General features: G+C 40.9%; 1 protein-coding gene across 12 annotated transcripts in view; it reads right to left on the reverse strand.

Moving 5' to 3' along the window:
* The window catches only part of KALRN (kalirin RhoGEF kinase), a 513673-nt gene that overhangs the window by 129006 nt on the left and 365698 nt on the right, over positions 1-18969 (reverse strand). For all 12 annotated transcript variants that reach the window (XM_054069262.1, XM_054069263.1, XM_054069264.1 and 9 more), the window contains exons 30-33: positions 17920-18110; positions 17418-17519; positions 16576-16718; positions 15129-15231 (exon numbers count right to left, since the gene is read on the reverse strand). In XM_054069262.1, coding sequence (XP_053925237.1) covers positions 15129-15231; positions 16576-16718; positions 17418-17519; positions 17920-18110 — 539 coding nt within the window. The remainder of the gene's footprint in view (positions 1-15128; positions 15232-16575; positions 16719-17417; positions 17520-17919; positions 18111-18969) is intronic.

The following is an 18969-nucleotide window of genomic DNA, read 5'->3' on the forward strand; positions in this document are numbered from 1 at the left end:
TCATTGATAGGAAAGGGTGTCCAGTGGATTTAGTGTGAAGCAGAACTGAAACAGAATTTCTCATGCTGGAGCAGCAACCTGAGCTCTAGTGAACCCCACCACTGCTCTGTGACCTGGTTTTCTCAGTCATGAAATGACTCTGACTGCTTTGCAGTAGACTGAGTCTATGAATACGGAATATAAGACAGACATGCCATGGAAAAGTTAGTTGCTCTTTTGCCACTTGTCTGCATATTTGTTTAAAACAGGATTTACCATCAAACAGCAAGTGAGACCTCTCCCTTTAGTGATGATAATGTGAAAAAGGTAAAAACTCTTCCTAATTCTGCCATCGTTCAGGACTCATTTAAGATTTACTAAACTGCTAATAGCCGCTATGATTTTATTTCATTTTCCTCAGTCATATAGATGCTGCCCTAGGACACTCAGAATCACTCCTTTATTGTCCCCCTTCAAGAGTTTATCTGAAGGATTTAGAATCACTTCTCTTTGCTAGACTTGTTTTCTCCTCTACAGGTCAAAGAAGTTTAGCAAGAGAGACCCAGTCTGTTGTGATTAAAAAGAAAAGTTGTGATTAAAAAGCTAGAAAAGTGTTCTAGCTCTTGCAATGGTATTTTATACTGCTTCCCATGAGGGGAATTATCTCCATTAATGGTGACTGCAAATCCCTGTGTACTGGGACATTAGCTTCCCTTATGCTTGTTACTAAAATGAAAGAAGACAAGTAAAATATTATAGAGCTGCTTTATAAAGCACTTATCCTATTAAGTCACTTAGCCTTAGTCTTTGCATAGCGATGGGATGCCCAGAAGAATTCTTTGGGGAATTCATTAGATATAACACTAAGAAATGCAAAGGAAAGCCCTTATACATTAGGATAAATTTTAGCAGTTACTATATTACTCCTATCAACAAAAATGCCAGGTTCAAGGATGCAAACAGCCACCTTTCAAATCTGCACTCTGGGAGGCTCATCCTGGATCTGAAACATAGCAGTGCTATTCTGACTCTCTCACAGCAGCCAGGGACTGGGAACCAGCAAATGGAAAATAAGTTGTATATTTGTTTAGTAGACATCTGCTTCTGTCCAGCTTCAGTCTTACTGAACTATTTTTATTCATTTAAGGCCCCTCTGTGCCCTAAAGAGAAAGTGTTCTGTACAAACGCTGGAGACAAATCCTGCTGCTACCACTGAAACAAACCCCTGAGCAGCCAAGGGATTCCTGAAGGGCTGGATGTGGTGCGTAGCTACAAGATACTCAGAGCCAAGTATTCACCTGGTGCACAGTGAGGTGCTTTCTTTGACCAGGTAAAACAAAACTAAATGATCTTTCATCCTGTTTTCCTTCCATTTCTTCAAATGACTTATATTTTCTGCCTTGCATCTCTGACCCTAGCAGCTGCCTAACCCTGTGCAGTAGCTCTCATCATCCCTTTCTTTGCAGCACTACATAACTGGTTGCATTTCAGTTTCAACAACGTTCACTTTTTCATGAAACAAGCAGCCAAGTGCTCATAAATAACACATAGGCATCACACAGTGAGAAGGTCATAAAGGAGCAATTTGATGTTTAGTTTTTAAAGTCCTTTCTCAGTCCTGAAATTTGTCTCCTAGAAAGCTTTTAGGGCAGAGGTTTCATAAAGGCAAAAGGCACCAAAGGTTCAGTTGCTGGGGAGGCACCACAACTTCAGGGTTGGAAGAGTTTCTGCAAAATAACTGCATGTAGCATTGAGACCAGGACCTCTGAAAGAATACGAAACCTCAGAGATTTCAAAAGATAACCCATAAAAAACTCTTGAAGGCCCAGTTCACCCCTCTGTTATATTTCAGCTGCAGAGGGAAGGCGGATGCAGTTGTAGTCTGCTCAGCATTGCCACAAAAGCTAGAAGGGGATTCATGGAACATGGCCCTCAGACCCTGCACCAGCAGCTGTTGAAGCCAGTACAAAGTCGGGTAAAGGTGTCTCCTGGTTGGGTTTGCTGCTGGGGAGGGCTGGGGTAGCAAGGGCTGGGTGCTTCCAGCCTTCAAATTGTCCCAGCACACACTGGCAGCTTGCACAGCAGAGGATCCTAAACGATGTGTGGTGTCTTACTGTGAAGGCAAAGACCAGCCATCTGAATGCTACGTTTCCCATTTTATATATATATTTTATATTTAGATAATGAAAGTGGCTCTCTGCCTTTTCTTTCTAAGAAAAATCAGTTAAATTTGTATGAAAATCAGCTCTCACTGCATTAACTGCAGCAAGCCAGAAAGCTGAAGTTTCTCTGTGTGTGTGTGTTCCAATTTATTTTCTTCTCTCTCTATAAATGTCATACTTCTAACTGATAGTTCAACAACTCCAACTCCAGTTTTAAAGGAACATCACAGTGGTTGGTTAAGGAAAGTGTTCCTTCCCTCGGTTAGACCCCATGCTGTTCTTTTCTATTGACTCCTTCAGATCACACAGTAAATATCAACACAGGAAAACTTTTAGAAGTCATAGAAGACTTTTAGAAGTCATAACGTCAACTGAGTCCTGAGACCTGTGGGGCACAGCTGGTTCCCACCCTCAATTCTTACTACAGCCTCTGCAAGCTGAGAAGGCTCAGCACCTTGAGGGATGGTGCCCTAAAGACACAACAACAAACCCAACCACCCCTTGTGAAAACAAATAACCACCAGCAGAAGTACTGCTTTTCTCCATGAGAGTGGAAAATATGCATGTGTGGTCCAGCCATGTTCTTTCAATAATTGTTTATTTGCAAGTACCGTCAGGAAATGGTGCTGTAGTGTCAGGAAAAATGAACTGAGGGAGGAAAGGGCTTGTGGAGTTGTGCCGTACATTTCACACCCCTCTGTTCCTCGCCCACACACATCTGAGGAGGGTGATTTTGATTTTGATTATTGGTGGGTTTTAAATCAATTCAAGATCCAAACAGAAAAACAAAGTCGGTAGGGATAGCAGCAGCACTGTGATTCTGGAAACTGAGGCTTGGGGGAAGTTTTGGATGTCTCTCTCTCAGCCGTAGGCTGCCAGTAGCAAGGCATGCATGCGGTTTACAAGGTGGGGAGAATGTTGACTCCAAGGCAGTGAAGTGCCTCCTGGGGCATCTGAAGCAAAGATACTTGGCTCCAGAATAAATACTGCCTCAGATTACTGAAAAGACTGGGAGTTTGTGGGCTACCAGAAGCAACCAGACTAGCCCTTCCCGTAAGTCAAAGCCTTTCCTTCCCTACTTGACCTGTGAGGAAGAGAGGCAAACCCTTACTCAGATCTAAGGGGAAAGAGAAAACAAAATAACGATACACTGCGTGGAGTGATCTCAGCCTCAGGTCCCCTCACATCTAACTTTTCTCGCAAAACCTCTCACCTCCCTCAGCTGTCTGCCCAGCTCTGTGCTTCCCTGTCTCTTGCCCTCCATGTTCATTTACCTCCTTCTATTGCTTCCCAGTCCAGTTCTATGTTCTTGTGATGCTTTGTGGCCCACCATGCTCACAGTTGTACTCGACCAGGCAACACACAAAGACTGAGGCACACGTGGCCTTACTCAGAGAGTTAAAATCAATTAATGTACTGCATCTGCTTCCTTTTGCCTCTAAGCAGGCATTCTATCTTTTATGAGACCATGCCATAAAAGAATATGTGAAAGAGTTTTTTATAGGTTTCATACCCAGGTCTAGATGAAGAAGCGGTTACTAGCAGACAGCAGCCTGAAGAGAGGAAAAGTTCGAGCTGAGATGGTAGGTTGTGACATCTTCCCAAGAACTGATCGGTTCTGGAGACAAGCAATCTTGCTAAATCCCCAGGAACTGATAAATTCAGTGCACCAAGGGTTAGCCAAATCTGGGCAAGGCCACCAGCACACACTAGCATCCACCAACTGGTTGCATAACTTGGACTACATCCAAGAAGGCAGTGACTGCTGTAAGCAAATATACATACACTCTTGATGAAAGAAAGGATCCAAGACATTCTGAACACCTAAGAGCACACCAGCAAAACCCTTCACTCCTGAATTAAAGTTGCTCTTAAAAATATTGGCTGTGATCTGTGCTTTTCTGCCTTGATCCCCAGTATGAAGAAAAAGGGAATTTACAATTCTTTCCCTCTGTGCCCCTCCTTCACACACAGTTTCGTTTCCAATATCAAACCTCTTGCTAATGTAAACTTTGAACTTGGATGATTTCTAATGTCTTCTAGTTCTTGATCAATGAACTCTAACAGTGTTGCTCAAAGTCCTCATATTAACACTAATTTCTGATCACACTTGTCCTTTCTTCCTTTCTAGGCAGCTATCCTGTGTTATCCCTACATGCCCTTAATAGCTGGAACCCCACTGTTCCAAGTTTTTTTAAGTTTCTTGAACAAACCTGGCACTCTACAGCTAGTAAGCATTAACCACACAAAAATGATGAATTCTAAAAGGAAAAAAAAAATCTTTGCCAACAAGAAAACATATTGTTCCTCCAGAGGGATATATTTAATATTGTACAGCCAAACCAAACAAACATGCTGCAATCACTAGAATGAAACCTCAGAAACAACTCAAAGCAACAGCACAGGATAAATAAATATGAACTCAAGTTCTTTGAAGAACAGGAGAATGATCTGGTTTAGATGAAAAGTAGCTTCTTGCTTAATGACAACATGGAAGGTAGAACTTGCAAGGAAATAAATAAAATTACTCTTCTTTAAAACAAGTTCTGAATCCTGCCTGCTCCTTTCTTTCTAAGCCTAGCACGTTAGATGATCTAGTGCTTGGCTCAAGAATGGCTGCAGAGACAACCCCAGAATACTGACGGGCACTTCCTATCCTATTTCTTTTATAGAGGGACCATAAAATCTATCCATATTTTAACCCTGTTGTCCCTTCTATCAACAAATTTTCAAAACCAGCATGACGCTGAACCAGGAATACCTATATCCTGTCTTGAGCAGGATTGTTTACAAAGTGGTGCTCAGGCCTTTCAGACCATGAGTCTTGGCAAGTGCCAGGGCACTCTCATTAGATGTGACGAGGCAAGCAAGTCTGCGGGCAGCCCAAGGAATCACCTCACCAGCGTCATAGCCCAGTATACTGTCACTCTGTGCTGTGCGAGAACAGAAGTGAAAAGGAATTGTTCATGAAGAGATAGGGAAGGAATTGGTGAATAATTTATAGGTCACTGAATGTTAATTTTGATAAGCAATAATGAGGAAATAACCTTTAGTGACTTACAGTTCAGCTTGCACCCTCATTAGCATAAATTTAGAGGAAAAATTAACTCAGCCACTTGATCTCCTAATATATGCATTTTTCTCTAACCATTACAGATGGAATCTTGCTGGAATAAAATATGATTCTTGACTAACATGAATCAATTTTAACTGTTTCCTATCCAGTCAAAGATCAATTGAGATCTAGAAACTGCTATGCCATTTGAAGTCCAGTTCAACATATCCTTCTTGTAGTGAGGGGCCAGAACTGAAATCAGGATTCGACGTGCGGTCTCACCAGTGCTGAGTCCAGGGGCAGAATCACCTCCCTGGACCTGCTGGTCACGCCATTTCTGATCCAAGCCAAAATGCCGCTGGCCTTCTTGGCCACCTGGGCACACTGCTGGCTCATGTTCAGAGGGCTGTCAACCAACAACCCCAGGTCCTTCTCCTCCGGGCAGCTTTCCAGCCACTCTTCCCCTTATGTGAAATGTGTTGGCCCTTGATATTCATAGCTATAATGTTCTCAGGAAAGCTTCTACCTGAACAAGTCCTATACAATTGTTTTACCATAGACGAACTTGATATATTTTCAAATGTTACAGATTAACTTATTTTCCATCAAGAGATGCATAAGATTGAAACAATCCAAGATTAAGACTGAAAGTAGACTGAATGTTGATGCTTATTTCCTACATAAAAAAAAGCCAAAACAAACCTCTTTGAAAATCAATAACAAAAATTATTTATGAATTGGGTAGCAAGAGAAATGAAAACGTACAAAAGAACGGACTTCATAAAAGAAGTAAAGTGTACATCATCTGCCCTGGGTGTAATTGCCACTTCTGCATGAAGGAAAACATCAAAAAGAGATCTTTGAAGAACCTCTTCCCTTACGACTGCCCATCCGGGGACTTTTAGTTGGATCTCTTTTCAGCATCTGATCACCCAACTGAATCTGGATTCATATCTGATGTATAGCAAGAGGTGTTAAGAAAATATCTGCTAATTCCACACTGGCCTGGAAATAAACCTGTGAGTGCTGTCTGGCTACCCTTCACAGACCACCAGAAAAATGGCTTTCCTTCGGGGAGGGAATGAGTTAGCGAGGTGGGTTTTGGTCTCTTTCCTGCTGGTAGTCAGTGACAGGACAAGGGCAAGCGGCCTCAAGATGCACCAGGGGAGATTTAGGTTTGATAACAGAAGAGATTTCTTTACTGAAAGGGTTGTCAAGTTTTGGAATAGGCTGCCCAGGGAAGTGACGGAGTCACCATCCCTGGAGGTGATCGAAAGACGAATAGATGTTGCAGTTGGGGACACAGTCTACTGTCAGACTTAGCAGGGTTGAATTGATAGTTGGACTCGATGATCTTACAGGTTTCTCCAACCAAAACCATTCTGTGATTCTGAGAGCGGAGAGGTCCCACTAAAGTTCAATAGCACTTTCAGAAATCCTGGCTGAGACATTTAAGAGGCAAGACAAATATCACTTGTGCCTTCTATGATGATTTTTCATTGTAATATCATCCATTGAACCACATGATTTCTGTTTTCCTGGACACTACAGATCATAGAATATCTACAGTTGGAAGGGACCTATAAGGATCCTCCTCGCAGGACTACCCAAAACTAAATCATATGACTAAAAGTGTCATCCAGACGCTCCTTGAACTCTGACAGTCTTGGTGCACTCACTACTTTTCTGAGAGGCCTGTGCCAGTGACCAGCCATGTTCTTTGTGAAGTGAGATATTCCATGTTTCCAGATACTCATTCATTTCTGCCTATGAAATGAAACCACAGGCTGTTACACAGACAGCAACCCCTTTCAAACCTTCTGCCTTCTTTCAGGTTTTTTTTTGGCTTTGCCTCATTTTCAGAGTTATGACGCCAGAGTTGGGTGAAACACTCAAATAGCTCTTAAATTTCTTGTTAAAATTCAACTACTGAACGAAAAAAAAAAGGGGACTCTTGATGAAATTCATCCACTGTCATTATCTCCCAGGTAGGTACGGTGTGAAATGTCCAGCCATGCAGTACAATAAGAAATGGACAGGGCTCAACTACATGGTTAGTTCCAGAGGAATTACCATAAAGTTTGCAGGTGCTTGTGACGAATATATTTTAAAAGCAGCTACTCATGTTTTAATTTGTTTTTCAAAAGAACACACACACCTTTTCTGAGAAAACTCTTCAAATAAAGACAGCCTATCTTTAGTGCTGCCTCCACCCACAGCTGCAACAAATACTTGCTGGCAACAACAGAAAATAAATGTCCCTACTCTCCACAGCACTTGCACTCTTGACAGATCGCTTCTCAGAGGTAACCTTCTTGATCATCTACTTGTTGCATTTAGAAATGGGTGCCAGAAAAGACAGATAGCATGTAATTAAAGCCAGGATTAAACCTGGCTGAAAGCCAAGGTTGGCAAGAATAGGTTTTTCCCATGTTTTGAAACCTGGTTCCATTCCAAGGAAGAACAAAGTCCATTCCTTTCGGCGTTCTCAGGATTAAAAAAGGGGCAAGGACTCCATAATTGCCCTGGGAGATCTGCGTTGTAGGCAGCCGCAATACTAGCACCTGGGCTGGGGAGCTGGAGATCCTGTGCTACGTGCATTGTAAATCCAAAAAAAGAGCTTTCGACTGACTTTGCTCGTAGATGACAAGTGGATACATTCCTGTAAAGCTGCCAGTCATATTGACCAGTGTACAGGCAAAAAAGGCAATGTGAGACCTATCATCCAAGTCCCCAAAACAGAGATTAACTTATACCAAAGCAGAGTACAGGCCTGGCACTGACTCGCTGAGCATGGGTCAGTTTTAACTATTTGGATCATATCAATAATTCAGAGGTATTTTGTGAGTGCCCATGCAACTTTGCATAATTCATCAGATAAGGAGTGTGTAGCACTTCAATCCTGAGGTGACCTCATCTGGAAATCTAAAGACATAATTTAAAGCTTTGTCTGCTTGAGTGTGTTATATTTCAAACCAAGAGCCTCAAGTGTGGGTTTTTTTTTTCCCAGAAGACTGAAAAAAGTCTCAAATGGAGACAGGCAAATACAGCCCTGCAACTGAAAAGCAGAGCTGCATTCCTAATATGAAATACAGGAAGCAAAGGGAAAGCCTTTACTTATACCTGGGGAAAAAGAGAAGAAAAATAAAGTGCCACAGTAATATTATTGAGTATGAATAATTAGGAAGGCAAGTTCATATAAAAGAAAGCATTGCCAGGAGAGATAAAACAGTCTTCACGTATCACTTCAATGACCTCAGTTCCAGGGAGCCGTTCACAGTTAAAAAAAAAGGTATATGTATTTGTGTATTTTTTCACAGGGAAGAGTTGAATTTACAGGTGTCCTAGTCGAAATTTAGAGCAAGAATTGAGAGGCAGTCTCACAAAACCTACGGAAATTTGAAGACACTACCATTAGAAAAAGAGAGATGTCAGCTCCTGGCTGAATAATTTATTTCCTTTATAAGATAAACATTTTCCTACTGCATGACAGTATCTCTGAAAGAGTTAACAACCTACAGTTAGTGAGCACTCAAGAAGGCTAATTGAAATGCCAAAATATTTTATGTTAGGATTTCCTTTGCTAGCCAGCATGTTCTCCCTTTTCCACAGGTGAGGGCAGTAAGAACTCAGTATGACAACTGCACTAATGCTAGGCAGCATCCAAGCAATAGAAATATATCCTCTGGGGTCATAATTCAGTCCCGTCTTCTTACATCTTCACAGGAAAATCACTTAACACTCAGCAGTCATTTCCTAATACATAAATTTAATTTTACCAGTGACACCATAATACATCAGTTATTATGAGGGAGCAGCACTCCCAACAATCTACTACTGAATTCTGGTGCATCACTTGCTCGGACAGGATCAGTGCAGAATAACCACAACAATACTGACATAAATGATACCAAATGAATCCTTTCCTTTGCTCTTCAGAAACTCACAGTTGTTAAATCTAATCTAATCTACTAAGAGTAAAATATATAGGTTGGGCTCCAGAAAACAGGACTATTTCTCAAGAAATACTCCAGATTCCATACTTCAGTGCCTACATTCTTTACCACCAGCTCCATATTTTCATGATCATGTTCTCCCTTAGGTCTGCCATAGCCATAGAGTTTACATCATTCCTTTCAACTTACTTCACATCAGCTACAACCTACAGCAGCCATGAACCATTGGCAGAGGGATTTTCCACTGATGGATGTTCTCTATACGGTTCAGTCCCACTGCTCAAGTTCTGCACGGCCTTCAGTCCGTAGTGATAGATGTTTTGGCCACACGCAAGCACTGCTGGGACTCAACAGCTCTCATCCCTTGAAACTCCTTCAGTGCTGTAGTATGTGTCTCTTGCACTTGACTCCACACATAACTCACTGGCAGAGACGGAAAAAGGCAAAAACTCAGATCACGGGATGTACACATTGTGCCATAATAATGCCAGTGGGACAGAGAGCTTGGATCACTAGCTGCGTAAACATTTTCTAAGGTCTTAGGTCATTTTCTATAGAGGTTTTAGTGCTGCTTGGTATGTCAGTTCTCTTGGTAGCAGAATTAATATATGTATTTGCCTTATTGTATTGTTCTTAACTTCTTTGGCCCTCTCTGAAAATGGAGACCCCTCATTTTTATCCCAAGTCATTTTCTGTATTTCACAAAGCAATGTTTCATATTGACATCATTTTTTTCAAATTTTTTTTTCTTATGTTGATATTCTTATTTCAAGATTTCAAGGGGATTTTAATTGAAAGATTATTAATTCATTATTTTGTAGCAAATGCGTTCATTTCTTTAATAGAGCTTCTTCAAATCACTTTACCTTTGAGCCTTAGGCTCCTGCTTATTCTAGGCCAGTCTTGTTGGTTTTGGTTTGGTTATTTTTATTAATCCATACATACTATCACTAGGCATTAGTTCAAGGAAATGCTGCCTATTCAAAAAAACATGCAGCGTATTGGTGCACATCTTTATGGAGTTCACATCCAAAATGATTCAAGGCACTCCCCATATCTGTGTTACTCAGAAAGGAAACTTCCAGGGAACTGAGGATTCTTCCAAATGAAGAATCTGAAGCAGTACTTCCTGCATCAGATCCTGACTTCTGCTTCATTAACTATATCACAAGGAGTAACCTATTTTACCTTGATTAGAAGCCCTTCAAGAGGAAAGAGAATCTACCCCTAGGTAACTTGTTCCAACAAATCTTAATTGTAAAATCTCTCCTCTTACACCAACTGCCCTCAATCAGAAAAATTATTCCCAGATTTTATATTCCACCAACGTGAGAGAAGTCAAGACCTCAGTCTCTTGACTGCTGAAAGATGAGCTGAGTCCAGTATCTAAAGGAAAACATAAAAGTATACTCTGTATATTTATTATTAGAGAGTATAAACTTTCCAGTTCATATTTCAGAGCTTTTTTCCACATCCAAAAACAACAGGAAGAAATGAGACCTGGTCTCCTCAGTATTCTGCAAAAGCCAACAAAAAAACCCACCCATTGGAAGATGGACCAATATCGCCAGAAACAGCTGTTTTACAAGTCAATAGATCAATGGGCTTAACAAATGAGAATGCCCTGCATGCGAGCATTTTCTTTATGCAATTCCCCACTGCTTTGAATCCAAATACAAAGACTGAAATCCTGTCTGCCGTGAATTGAGTAGGGCAAGGATTTATCCCTAAAGAGAGGTTTTTAGATAGCATGCTGAAGAGGGCTTACTGTATAGAACAAAAGCCGTCTAGTTTGTCTTTTGGAAAAGGATGAAGAAATTTTGCATAGTAGGTTACCTAAGACCTGACTTGGATTCTCAATTGGAATTACACTCACTGTAATAGTAATTCATTATCTATTGATTGTTTAGCACAGAATGCAGTTCACGAACCTACTTTTTCCTCTTTATGTAATACTTATCTAACACCAAATGACAATCTAAATAATTCCTTTTCTTGTATGAAATACTTTAGATTATAGATTGCAAATGGAAAAATAAATATTTTATATGTTCTCTCTCTTTCCTTTTGCAAAGGTGGAGATTTACAGACCTCACTTGAAGTCTGTGCTTGTACTAAGCAGTATTTAATGAAAATGAAATGTTTTAGCCCAAGTATAATTGCTTCATATATTTTTGAGAGGGAAAAATGCAACAAAAGTAAAGATATTAAGGACTAAGATCCAGATTTAAGAATGTACTTAAACAGATAATTAATTCAAAAGATGGGAGTGACCTCTTTATTTAAAAAAAAAAAAACAACAAAACACGCTTGGATTTTTTTCTTTTTAATCTAAAGAGTCTCATATAATCACCTGACCACTGCCTGCAGCCAGAAAAGCTGAATATTTGAAGACTTAGTAACATTTCTGGAGTCAGACATATAATTAAGAATATTTTCAAAGCAGAATCTGCTACCATAAAGATTGCTGTGAATTTCCTTCAATATACAAAACTGGCTCTGAATTTAGGCCTGTATCCTATGTTGAGACAACCCAGGACAATGCCATAATTAATGTACAAATGTAATGCTTGCAAGTATTCCTGTCTCCCTCCTGAATTCCTCATTCAAACAAGAAAAAACAAACACAAGTGCAACATGCTGCCAGATACAGTTTTTGATGGCATCTGACATGTCAGTGACAGAGCAGAAGCAGGACTCAGATCTTCTGGCCTCCAGCTAAGTGCTCTACCTCCGCACCAAAGGATCTCCGTGATAAAAACCATGGCTAGGTCCTGCTGACTTGAGAGAAAGTAAAATCCTTGCTGAATTTACAATAATCTCATTCCCACTTAAAACCAAAAGATTTCTGCCTTTTTAGGAGTTCGAAATGCAAAGGCAAAGCTTTGCTGTAGGGCTGCACCGTGATGGAAAAGGAGACAGAAATGGCTACTCACAACGCAGGAGTTGGCTCACAAATAGGTTGAAAGAAATACATATGACTCAAGGCACAAGGAGTGTTATTAAACAGAAATGCTACTTCAAATTGGGAATCTCTCAAAGGTTGTGGTGTTCTTTGTCTAAAATGTTTGGCATTCTTGTCTGAAAATTCAACTAATGCGTTAGTTAATCCTCAGGTATAATCCCAAGATTTAGGGAAAGGACAAAGTGAGTCAGCTAAATCTTTGAATACTTTTGCTTTCAGAGAGTACTATCAAGTCCTAAGTTACTTGAGAATTTGTTTCTGGCACTGGATAAATACACAGATGGTCCCAATGCAGGATTAATTTGCTGCCACCCTGGCACGCTGTTAGCACTGCAAAGCTCTTTGCAAGTGTTTGTAAATGAGGCTGCTGTGAAGAGCAGAGTTTGTAAAGGTAGGAGGTCTTTCCCTTGGCTCCCCTGGATGGAGATCTGGGACACTGGGGCACCCAAGAGAGAGCACCCACAGAGGCTACAGCTGTGAAAAAACTCAGAGCATGAATCTGAATCTGAACTCCTGGAAATAACTCTGCTGACTACGCTGGACATAAATAGGCAGAGAAACCACTACTTGCCGAGCACTACTGGTACTGTTATCAGTACCATGCGAGTTAATTGTACCATGTATGTTATGGTGCTTACCAAGCACTAAGGTGCCAAGAAACTTTAACTAGAGTATGATATGGTACAGTCTTACAGTGCCAATAACTCAGTAACAGTCTATGTGAGAAGATACATCTTTCCAGTCCTTCTCAGACCATCCTAAAAGATAAATTCAACTACACAGTGGAGGAAAGAAATCCAATTTTAAAATCGGAGAGTAAAATAACTCGGAATGATAGCGAATTGTTCCCATGTGGTAAAACATCATCTCTAGGAGTCTTCTGCCTTTGGTCTGCACAGCTTTGTGATCTTCTAACACAGAGTCCCTTCACAGCAGATGTTTTCACTTGCTAAGGGCTTTGTGCAAGCTGCATAAGAACTGGCCACAGTCTGAACTGACACTGAACGCAGGTGTGCCACCGCGCCACTTCTACGGGAAATAAGACAACTCGGCTCCATCTCTCATTGGGTAGCATTGTGTAGAAAAACTGAGAGAGAACTATAAAGCAATGCAGGTATTTCATTTTCCTTGGAGAAAAGACACAGTAATGCAGCACTCTGGGGGTCTAAATTCTCCACAATGTTCTGAAATTAGCATCAGTGACAGTAAAGAAACTGTTCAGCGGAAACTATTCAGCAGAAACTGCCTCTCTGTCCAAGGACACTAGTTGCTTATATTCAACAAAGCACATAAAAGTATATTCAAGCTTTTGGTGTACATTGGAATTTGTTTCTATTGATTAAATAGACATAAGGACACAAGAACACACACATAGCCTTGAAGTCAGCAAGTGAACCTACCCAACTTAAAAAAAACCCCAAACATGATACAACCCTAGAACTGATTTAACCTTTTCCTAGTGGTAACAATCTTTTTTTCTATACTATCCGGTGCTCAGTTTATCTCATACGCATTCACTATTCAGCTCAAGCAAGGTTTTGGATAGAAATTCCTATAACTCTTTCCAGTCTTGCAGCCTTAAACCAACTGTTGCCATGATGGGCTGTCTTTCAGGGTACAGCCTGATAGTCTCCCATGTGGTCGGCACTGTGGATCTTGTATGCAGTGACAGCATGCAATATGGAGCCATCTATCATAATTCATGCAATTGAATGAATGGGCTTGCAGCAAACAAGCAAAGCTTATGCAAATGCTTAAAATTAAGCATGAGCTCAGTCTACTAAGTCAGGGACTTTCTCAGGAATGATAAATGCAAAAACCACGGAAAAGCAGGGCATGTTTATGTGGATTGAAGACATAAGAAAACGCTTCTTCAAAATCAGGCAAAGTATTTGCGTACATTACAGTGGCCTTTGGGTTGTGAGGATTAATAATACTCTTCTAATGCACATTATTTACTGAAAAGCAAAAGTATGGGAACATGCCTTTAAGATAAAAACATTAGGTGCTCTTACAAAGGTAATTTATTTGCAATTAACTCCTGCTTCTGAGTCCAACTTTCAAAATAACATCTGCAGTTAACCTTACCTGTGAACTTCACAGCCGTAAACAAACTCCGATTTTGTGAATATATTCTTATACCTTGTGTAAGCGGCACCATGTTTTAAGTTCTGACAAACAGATAAATCCATAATGGTACTGCAGAATTCATTCTTTTGCAAGTTACTCATGATTTCAAAACAACACGTGAGGAGAATACAGACATTGAGTGGATAACACAATCCCCACCAGCTTAGCTAACGTGAAATATTACTAACAGCCCATTTACTCCTACCACCAACTGCAAATTCAGCTGAAGATTGCAGTTGGAGGTATCACGGTGACAAATTCAAGTCAGGCATCCTAGCGGAGCTGTGAATGTGGACTCAGATTGTCTGATAAGTAAAATGACAAGTACGTCAGTGTGCAGTATTCCAACAGAATCTAGCAAGTCCCAGGGCTGTCCATATGCTCTGCCATATGTCCACAAGGAAAGGGGTGCAGAATCACAGTCTCTGGAAAGGGTAGGTCTACCACGCTCTCAAGATACCAACCAGGATCCCAATGCTGTATTAATTCATGTGTAAGCACCTGTCTTCCCTCCAACAACCTACTGATTTTAGCTTAGAGGGCAAATATGGAACAAAATCAACTGTTTGCTGATTCAGAAGCTGGCTCCCACAGGGCAAGTTCTACCAGGGAAGAAAAGGTTGCTCTGGGCTGTGTTTCTTCAGAGCCAATTCAACCTCTGTGTATTAACCACAGTGGCTGCAGCAACAAAGATGTTACCATGTAAAGCAGCAGCACTGACAAGCACCTAGAAACAGACTGTATTTTAATAGCTTAGAGGAATACAAGTTTCAACTCACTCTGTAGAAGTCGGCTTGTTTTATTTTGCCTTCTGTTCTGCTCTCCACTTACATTTCTCCAGGGGTGATTAGCTGCAGAGTATTTTCACATTTCAGTCCTACCTTATCGCTGTCCACTGTGTTCTGTGATGTCCTGGATGCAATGGAAATGGTGTCAGGTTGACTGCTGCCATCTCCTTGACTGTCTGCATCATCTATTCCATCTCTGTAAAAGACATAATAGGGAAACAACGATGCTTATTTAACACACCACCTTGGAATGCGCAGAAATTTATAGGTGGATTTGAGAAGTGCCAAGTCAGCATGCCAGAGCTGGCTCTGTGCTAAAATTACCTCCGTGATGCAGACCATGTTCCTGTGTAGCTTGCATTTGAAAATGATGTCACCTACAGGATTGGGATTAACACATAATCACAACATTTGTTGCTGGAAACAGGATGGCCATTGCCTGCATATTTACAGCACAGAAGACTCTGGTGTTCAGCAATACCTCTGTAATAAGAGTGTCAGGCAGAATTTTTCCTTCAATCAGATTTCTGCCTTAACTAAAGCCATTCAGCCCAGGCTTCACATAACACTGAAGGAAGGAGTATTTATCTTGTCTCGTCTTCAGGAACTTAATACTAAGCCATAAAAGTTGTACCCAAACAAACATAAATGAAATCTACCTTGATGAGTCTGCTAATGGAAGGTATTTCCTTCTCTTTGGCTGTACACATATCATTCTCCTAAATTTTCACTAGTCTTTCAAAATAAACATTTCAATAACACAAAATACATATTTAAGTACAAAGAAAAAAAGATTAAGATCCCTGTTCTGTACTAGAAAACTCATGTATTGGTGCACGTCCCCAGGAAGAAATGTCTGGATCTCTCCCTTGCTACAGGTCTCTCAGGTGACCTCGGTTACTAACGCTTTGGATGCCTCTATAATATAGCCTGAAGTAACAGAGTGACAAAAACTTGATGAGGAAATGTAGATGCTCAAATTACACCTGGCATTTGGGAATGCCAACACCACAGCAAAAGAGCAACTGATTTTCTGTAATTTCTACTTAATCCAGGATTCAAAGAAGTTAACAAAAAATATTAATGTTACTTCCAGGCTGAAATGAGTTTGCATCTGAAGATGAAACACAAATTCTCCATTGTAGTAATATGTTGTCATGACCAGCTGTGGTTTTCATTATCAAAAAATTCAAAATGCCAAAGAGGTAAAAAAAAAAAAAATCTGTAAATACTTAAATGTGAAGAAGTAAATTCTACTTTGGACAAGAAACATAACCTTGGGCTCTGAAGAATTTTTACTGTTCATTTCTCTCAAATATTTTGGAGCACTAAAATAAAAGACCTTATACCATAGAAAAGTCTTCTAGCTACTTTTGCCAAGACAACATATAAAAAGCAAAGATGAAAACCCCTTTTGACTATATGAAGAAAAAAAATAAATGAATCCAGTAAAAAGTCCACAGACACTACACTGCTGTTGTGGAGAAAATGGTGGAGAAAATGCTAGTGATTTCACACTGCATGGAATGACTAAGGTTACCTTCTACTGTTGTTTCGCTGCTTTGCTGGTGTCTTGGGGAGCTGAATTGGCTCTTTCAGAGCTCCTTTGAGATGGATAATCCTTTCTTGAATGACTTCCCGGATATTTTTGATCCATTCCTGTTTTGTTTCAATACTGGATGCCTAAAGTTCCACAAGGCAGAAAGACAGACACTTTATCATATAACCAGCACGTCACCTCCTGTGCAAAATCGTTGGCTCATGAAAATGCATAATTAACTGTTTCTCCTCTGTGTTGTACTGTTTTAGCTGCCAGAGTACCTGGTAACCCTAGAAGAACTGAGGGTATTTTTACCAGACCTACTCGGCAAGCAACAGCAAAGCAGCTAAGCTCTGAATAAATACATTTAATGCTAACGATACCGCATGCTCTGTAGAGGGGAAAATAGGTTATCATTGCACAGCTCGGATTTCCTCAGACAAAATGACTACAACATGAATTCTTCATTAGAAACTCACTTGACAAAAAGGGCTGTCAGCTCTGGAGGTTTGAGAAACAGGCTGTCAATAAGCCCAGCAGCAAAGGACTAGGAGAATCACACCTCCCAGCCAACAATCTGAGACATGCCCTCGGTCAGCGTGCAGCGGCTCAAACCAGGTTGCAAGAGGAGATGCAATTTCAACAAGGCTGCACAACTGCTCTGTCTTGATTCATACCGAAGCCTTAGAGCTGAATTGCTCCTGATAAGGCCTCGCTGACCTTAGTGACAAACATGGAAGCCATGCGAATATGAGGAAGGAACAAACCGACTTTTCATTTAGTGCTCCCAAAGCCTGAACTAGCAGCTCTAAAGGCAAAGAAAATAAGCAGAAAAGACTTACTTTCAGCACTGTTTTATTGTCTGAGGATGGTGTTCGTCCAGACCACAAAGCAAATTTACAGGGATCTCCTTCAACATGTTCAGTCACTCCCAGTTCTGAGGTCTAGTGTGGAGGAGAGATGATGAGAGTTCATGTATATGAAGCCTTGTGAGTCCAGAAAACTTTACATTGGTAGGGAGAAATGGGGAGGAAGGTATGGACAAGAGAGTAAGATCTTGTTTCTGCTTTGCTACACACAGATATAAGAAACAGAAAACCAGCAGGTGGTGGCTTGAGCAAATCTTCTTGCATTTCCCACCCACCCATCACATCTCAGTATCTTAAACCTCTCCAGACTCACTGTGAGCTTGGCTTCCAGGTGAGCCCAGGACCCAGAGCCAGCCCTTCCAGGTGGCATGAGTATCCCCAACCCAGCATGGGGACACGTGGGCCATTCCCCAGACTCCACCTCTACCTACAAGAAACACAACATCCAAAATATTTTCTTTGCATCCACACCTACCAGTAACTTGTTCTTGTAAACATATTTTGTGTGTCCTGAAGAATCTTTTATCTCTTTGCTAAACACCAAAGAGATTTCAAAGAGAAACAAATGCCTCTCACGGCCTTTCCGAATGAGAGACTTGGGATCCCACACTTGGAAGGAATCCTGAAGAATCAGTTCTCCCTGGACGTCCAGGTTCTCATCAAACCCTAAAACCACAAAATACATAGGCTTGTATTTGTTCTTGGGATGAGTAATGCCCAGAAACACCAGAGCAGTGAGGACTTGAAATAAAAGGGCCTTTCTCTTTTTTTTAGACATATTCTGAAAGGACATTAATGGGCATCTGCTGCCCTGGTGAAAATGTTTTTCTTTTTTTTTCCCCACTGGAACAATGTAATTATTTTACCAGAGGCAAATTCATCATATACGCTAAATGAGACTGCTTCTAAATGTAGTAGTAATTACTTAAAGATAAATATTATAAAGGTTTCAGTAGCAGTTGCTGTACACAAAACTGCAATGCAAGGAATCTTATGCAGACCAAAGTGAATTCGGAGAAACTTAACATGCAATGGCTCTAAGTGCTCCATTATACTACGAAGCTTTCAAGCACACTAACCCAACCTTCAAGGTCTGTGAGTCCACAGGAGTGGCATGGAGGAGCTACATCTATGACAGTGAATCGGTACAATGTCTGAAACAAGCTTTCCAAAAGGAGTTTCTCATCTTCCAAGCGGCACATCAAAAACCTTCAAATGACTGAGGATCACAGGACTCCCTCACAATAACTGGGAGGCTTAAGAGAAAAGGGAGTCTCTAGTGCAAGGGGCTCTCTGAGCTGCTATCTCAGCAGCTTGTGGGTCACACTTTTCTTCAGAACTGGGGACTGCTCCTCCACCAGCACAGCCCGGCAGATCGCCCTGGGAGATCAGCAAGCAGCCCTGGTCCCTGCTCCAAATATTCATGAGTAATGCTTTACTCAGAAGACAATCATTCAAGTGCTTGTCTATCCTAACAAAGTCATTCCTGCTTCTTTATTATTGTGTGATGCTGGTCATTTCACAG

This window comes from Cuculus canorus, chromosome 6, assembly GCF_017976375.1.
Source record: "Cuculus canorus isolate bCucCan1 chromosome 6, bCucCan1.pri, whole genome shotgun sequence".
Classification (NCBI taxonomy): domain Eukaryota; kingdom Metazoa; phylum Chordata; class Aves; order Cuculiformes; family Cuculidae; genus Cuculus; species Cuculus canorus.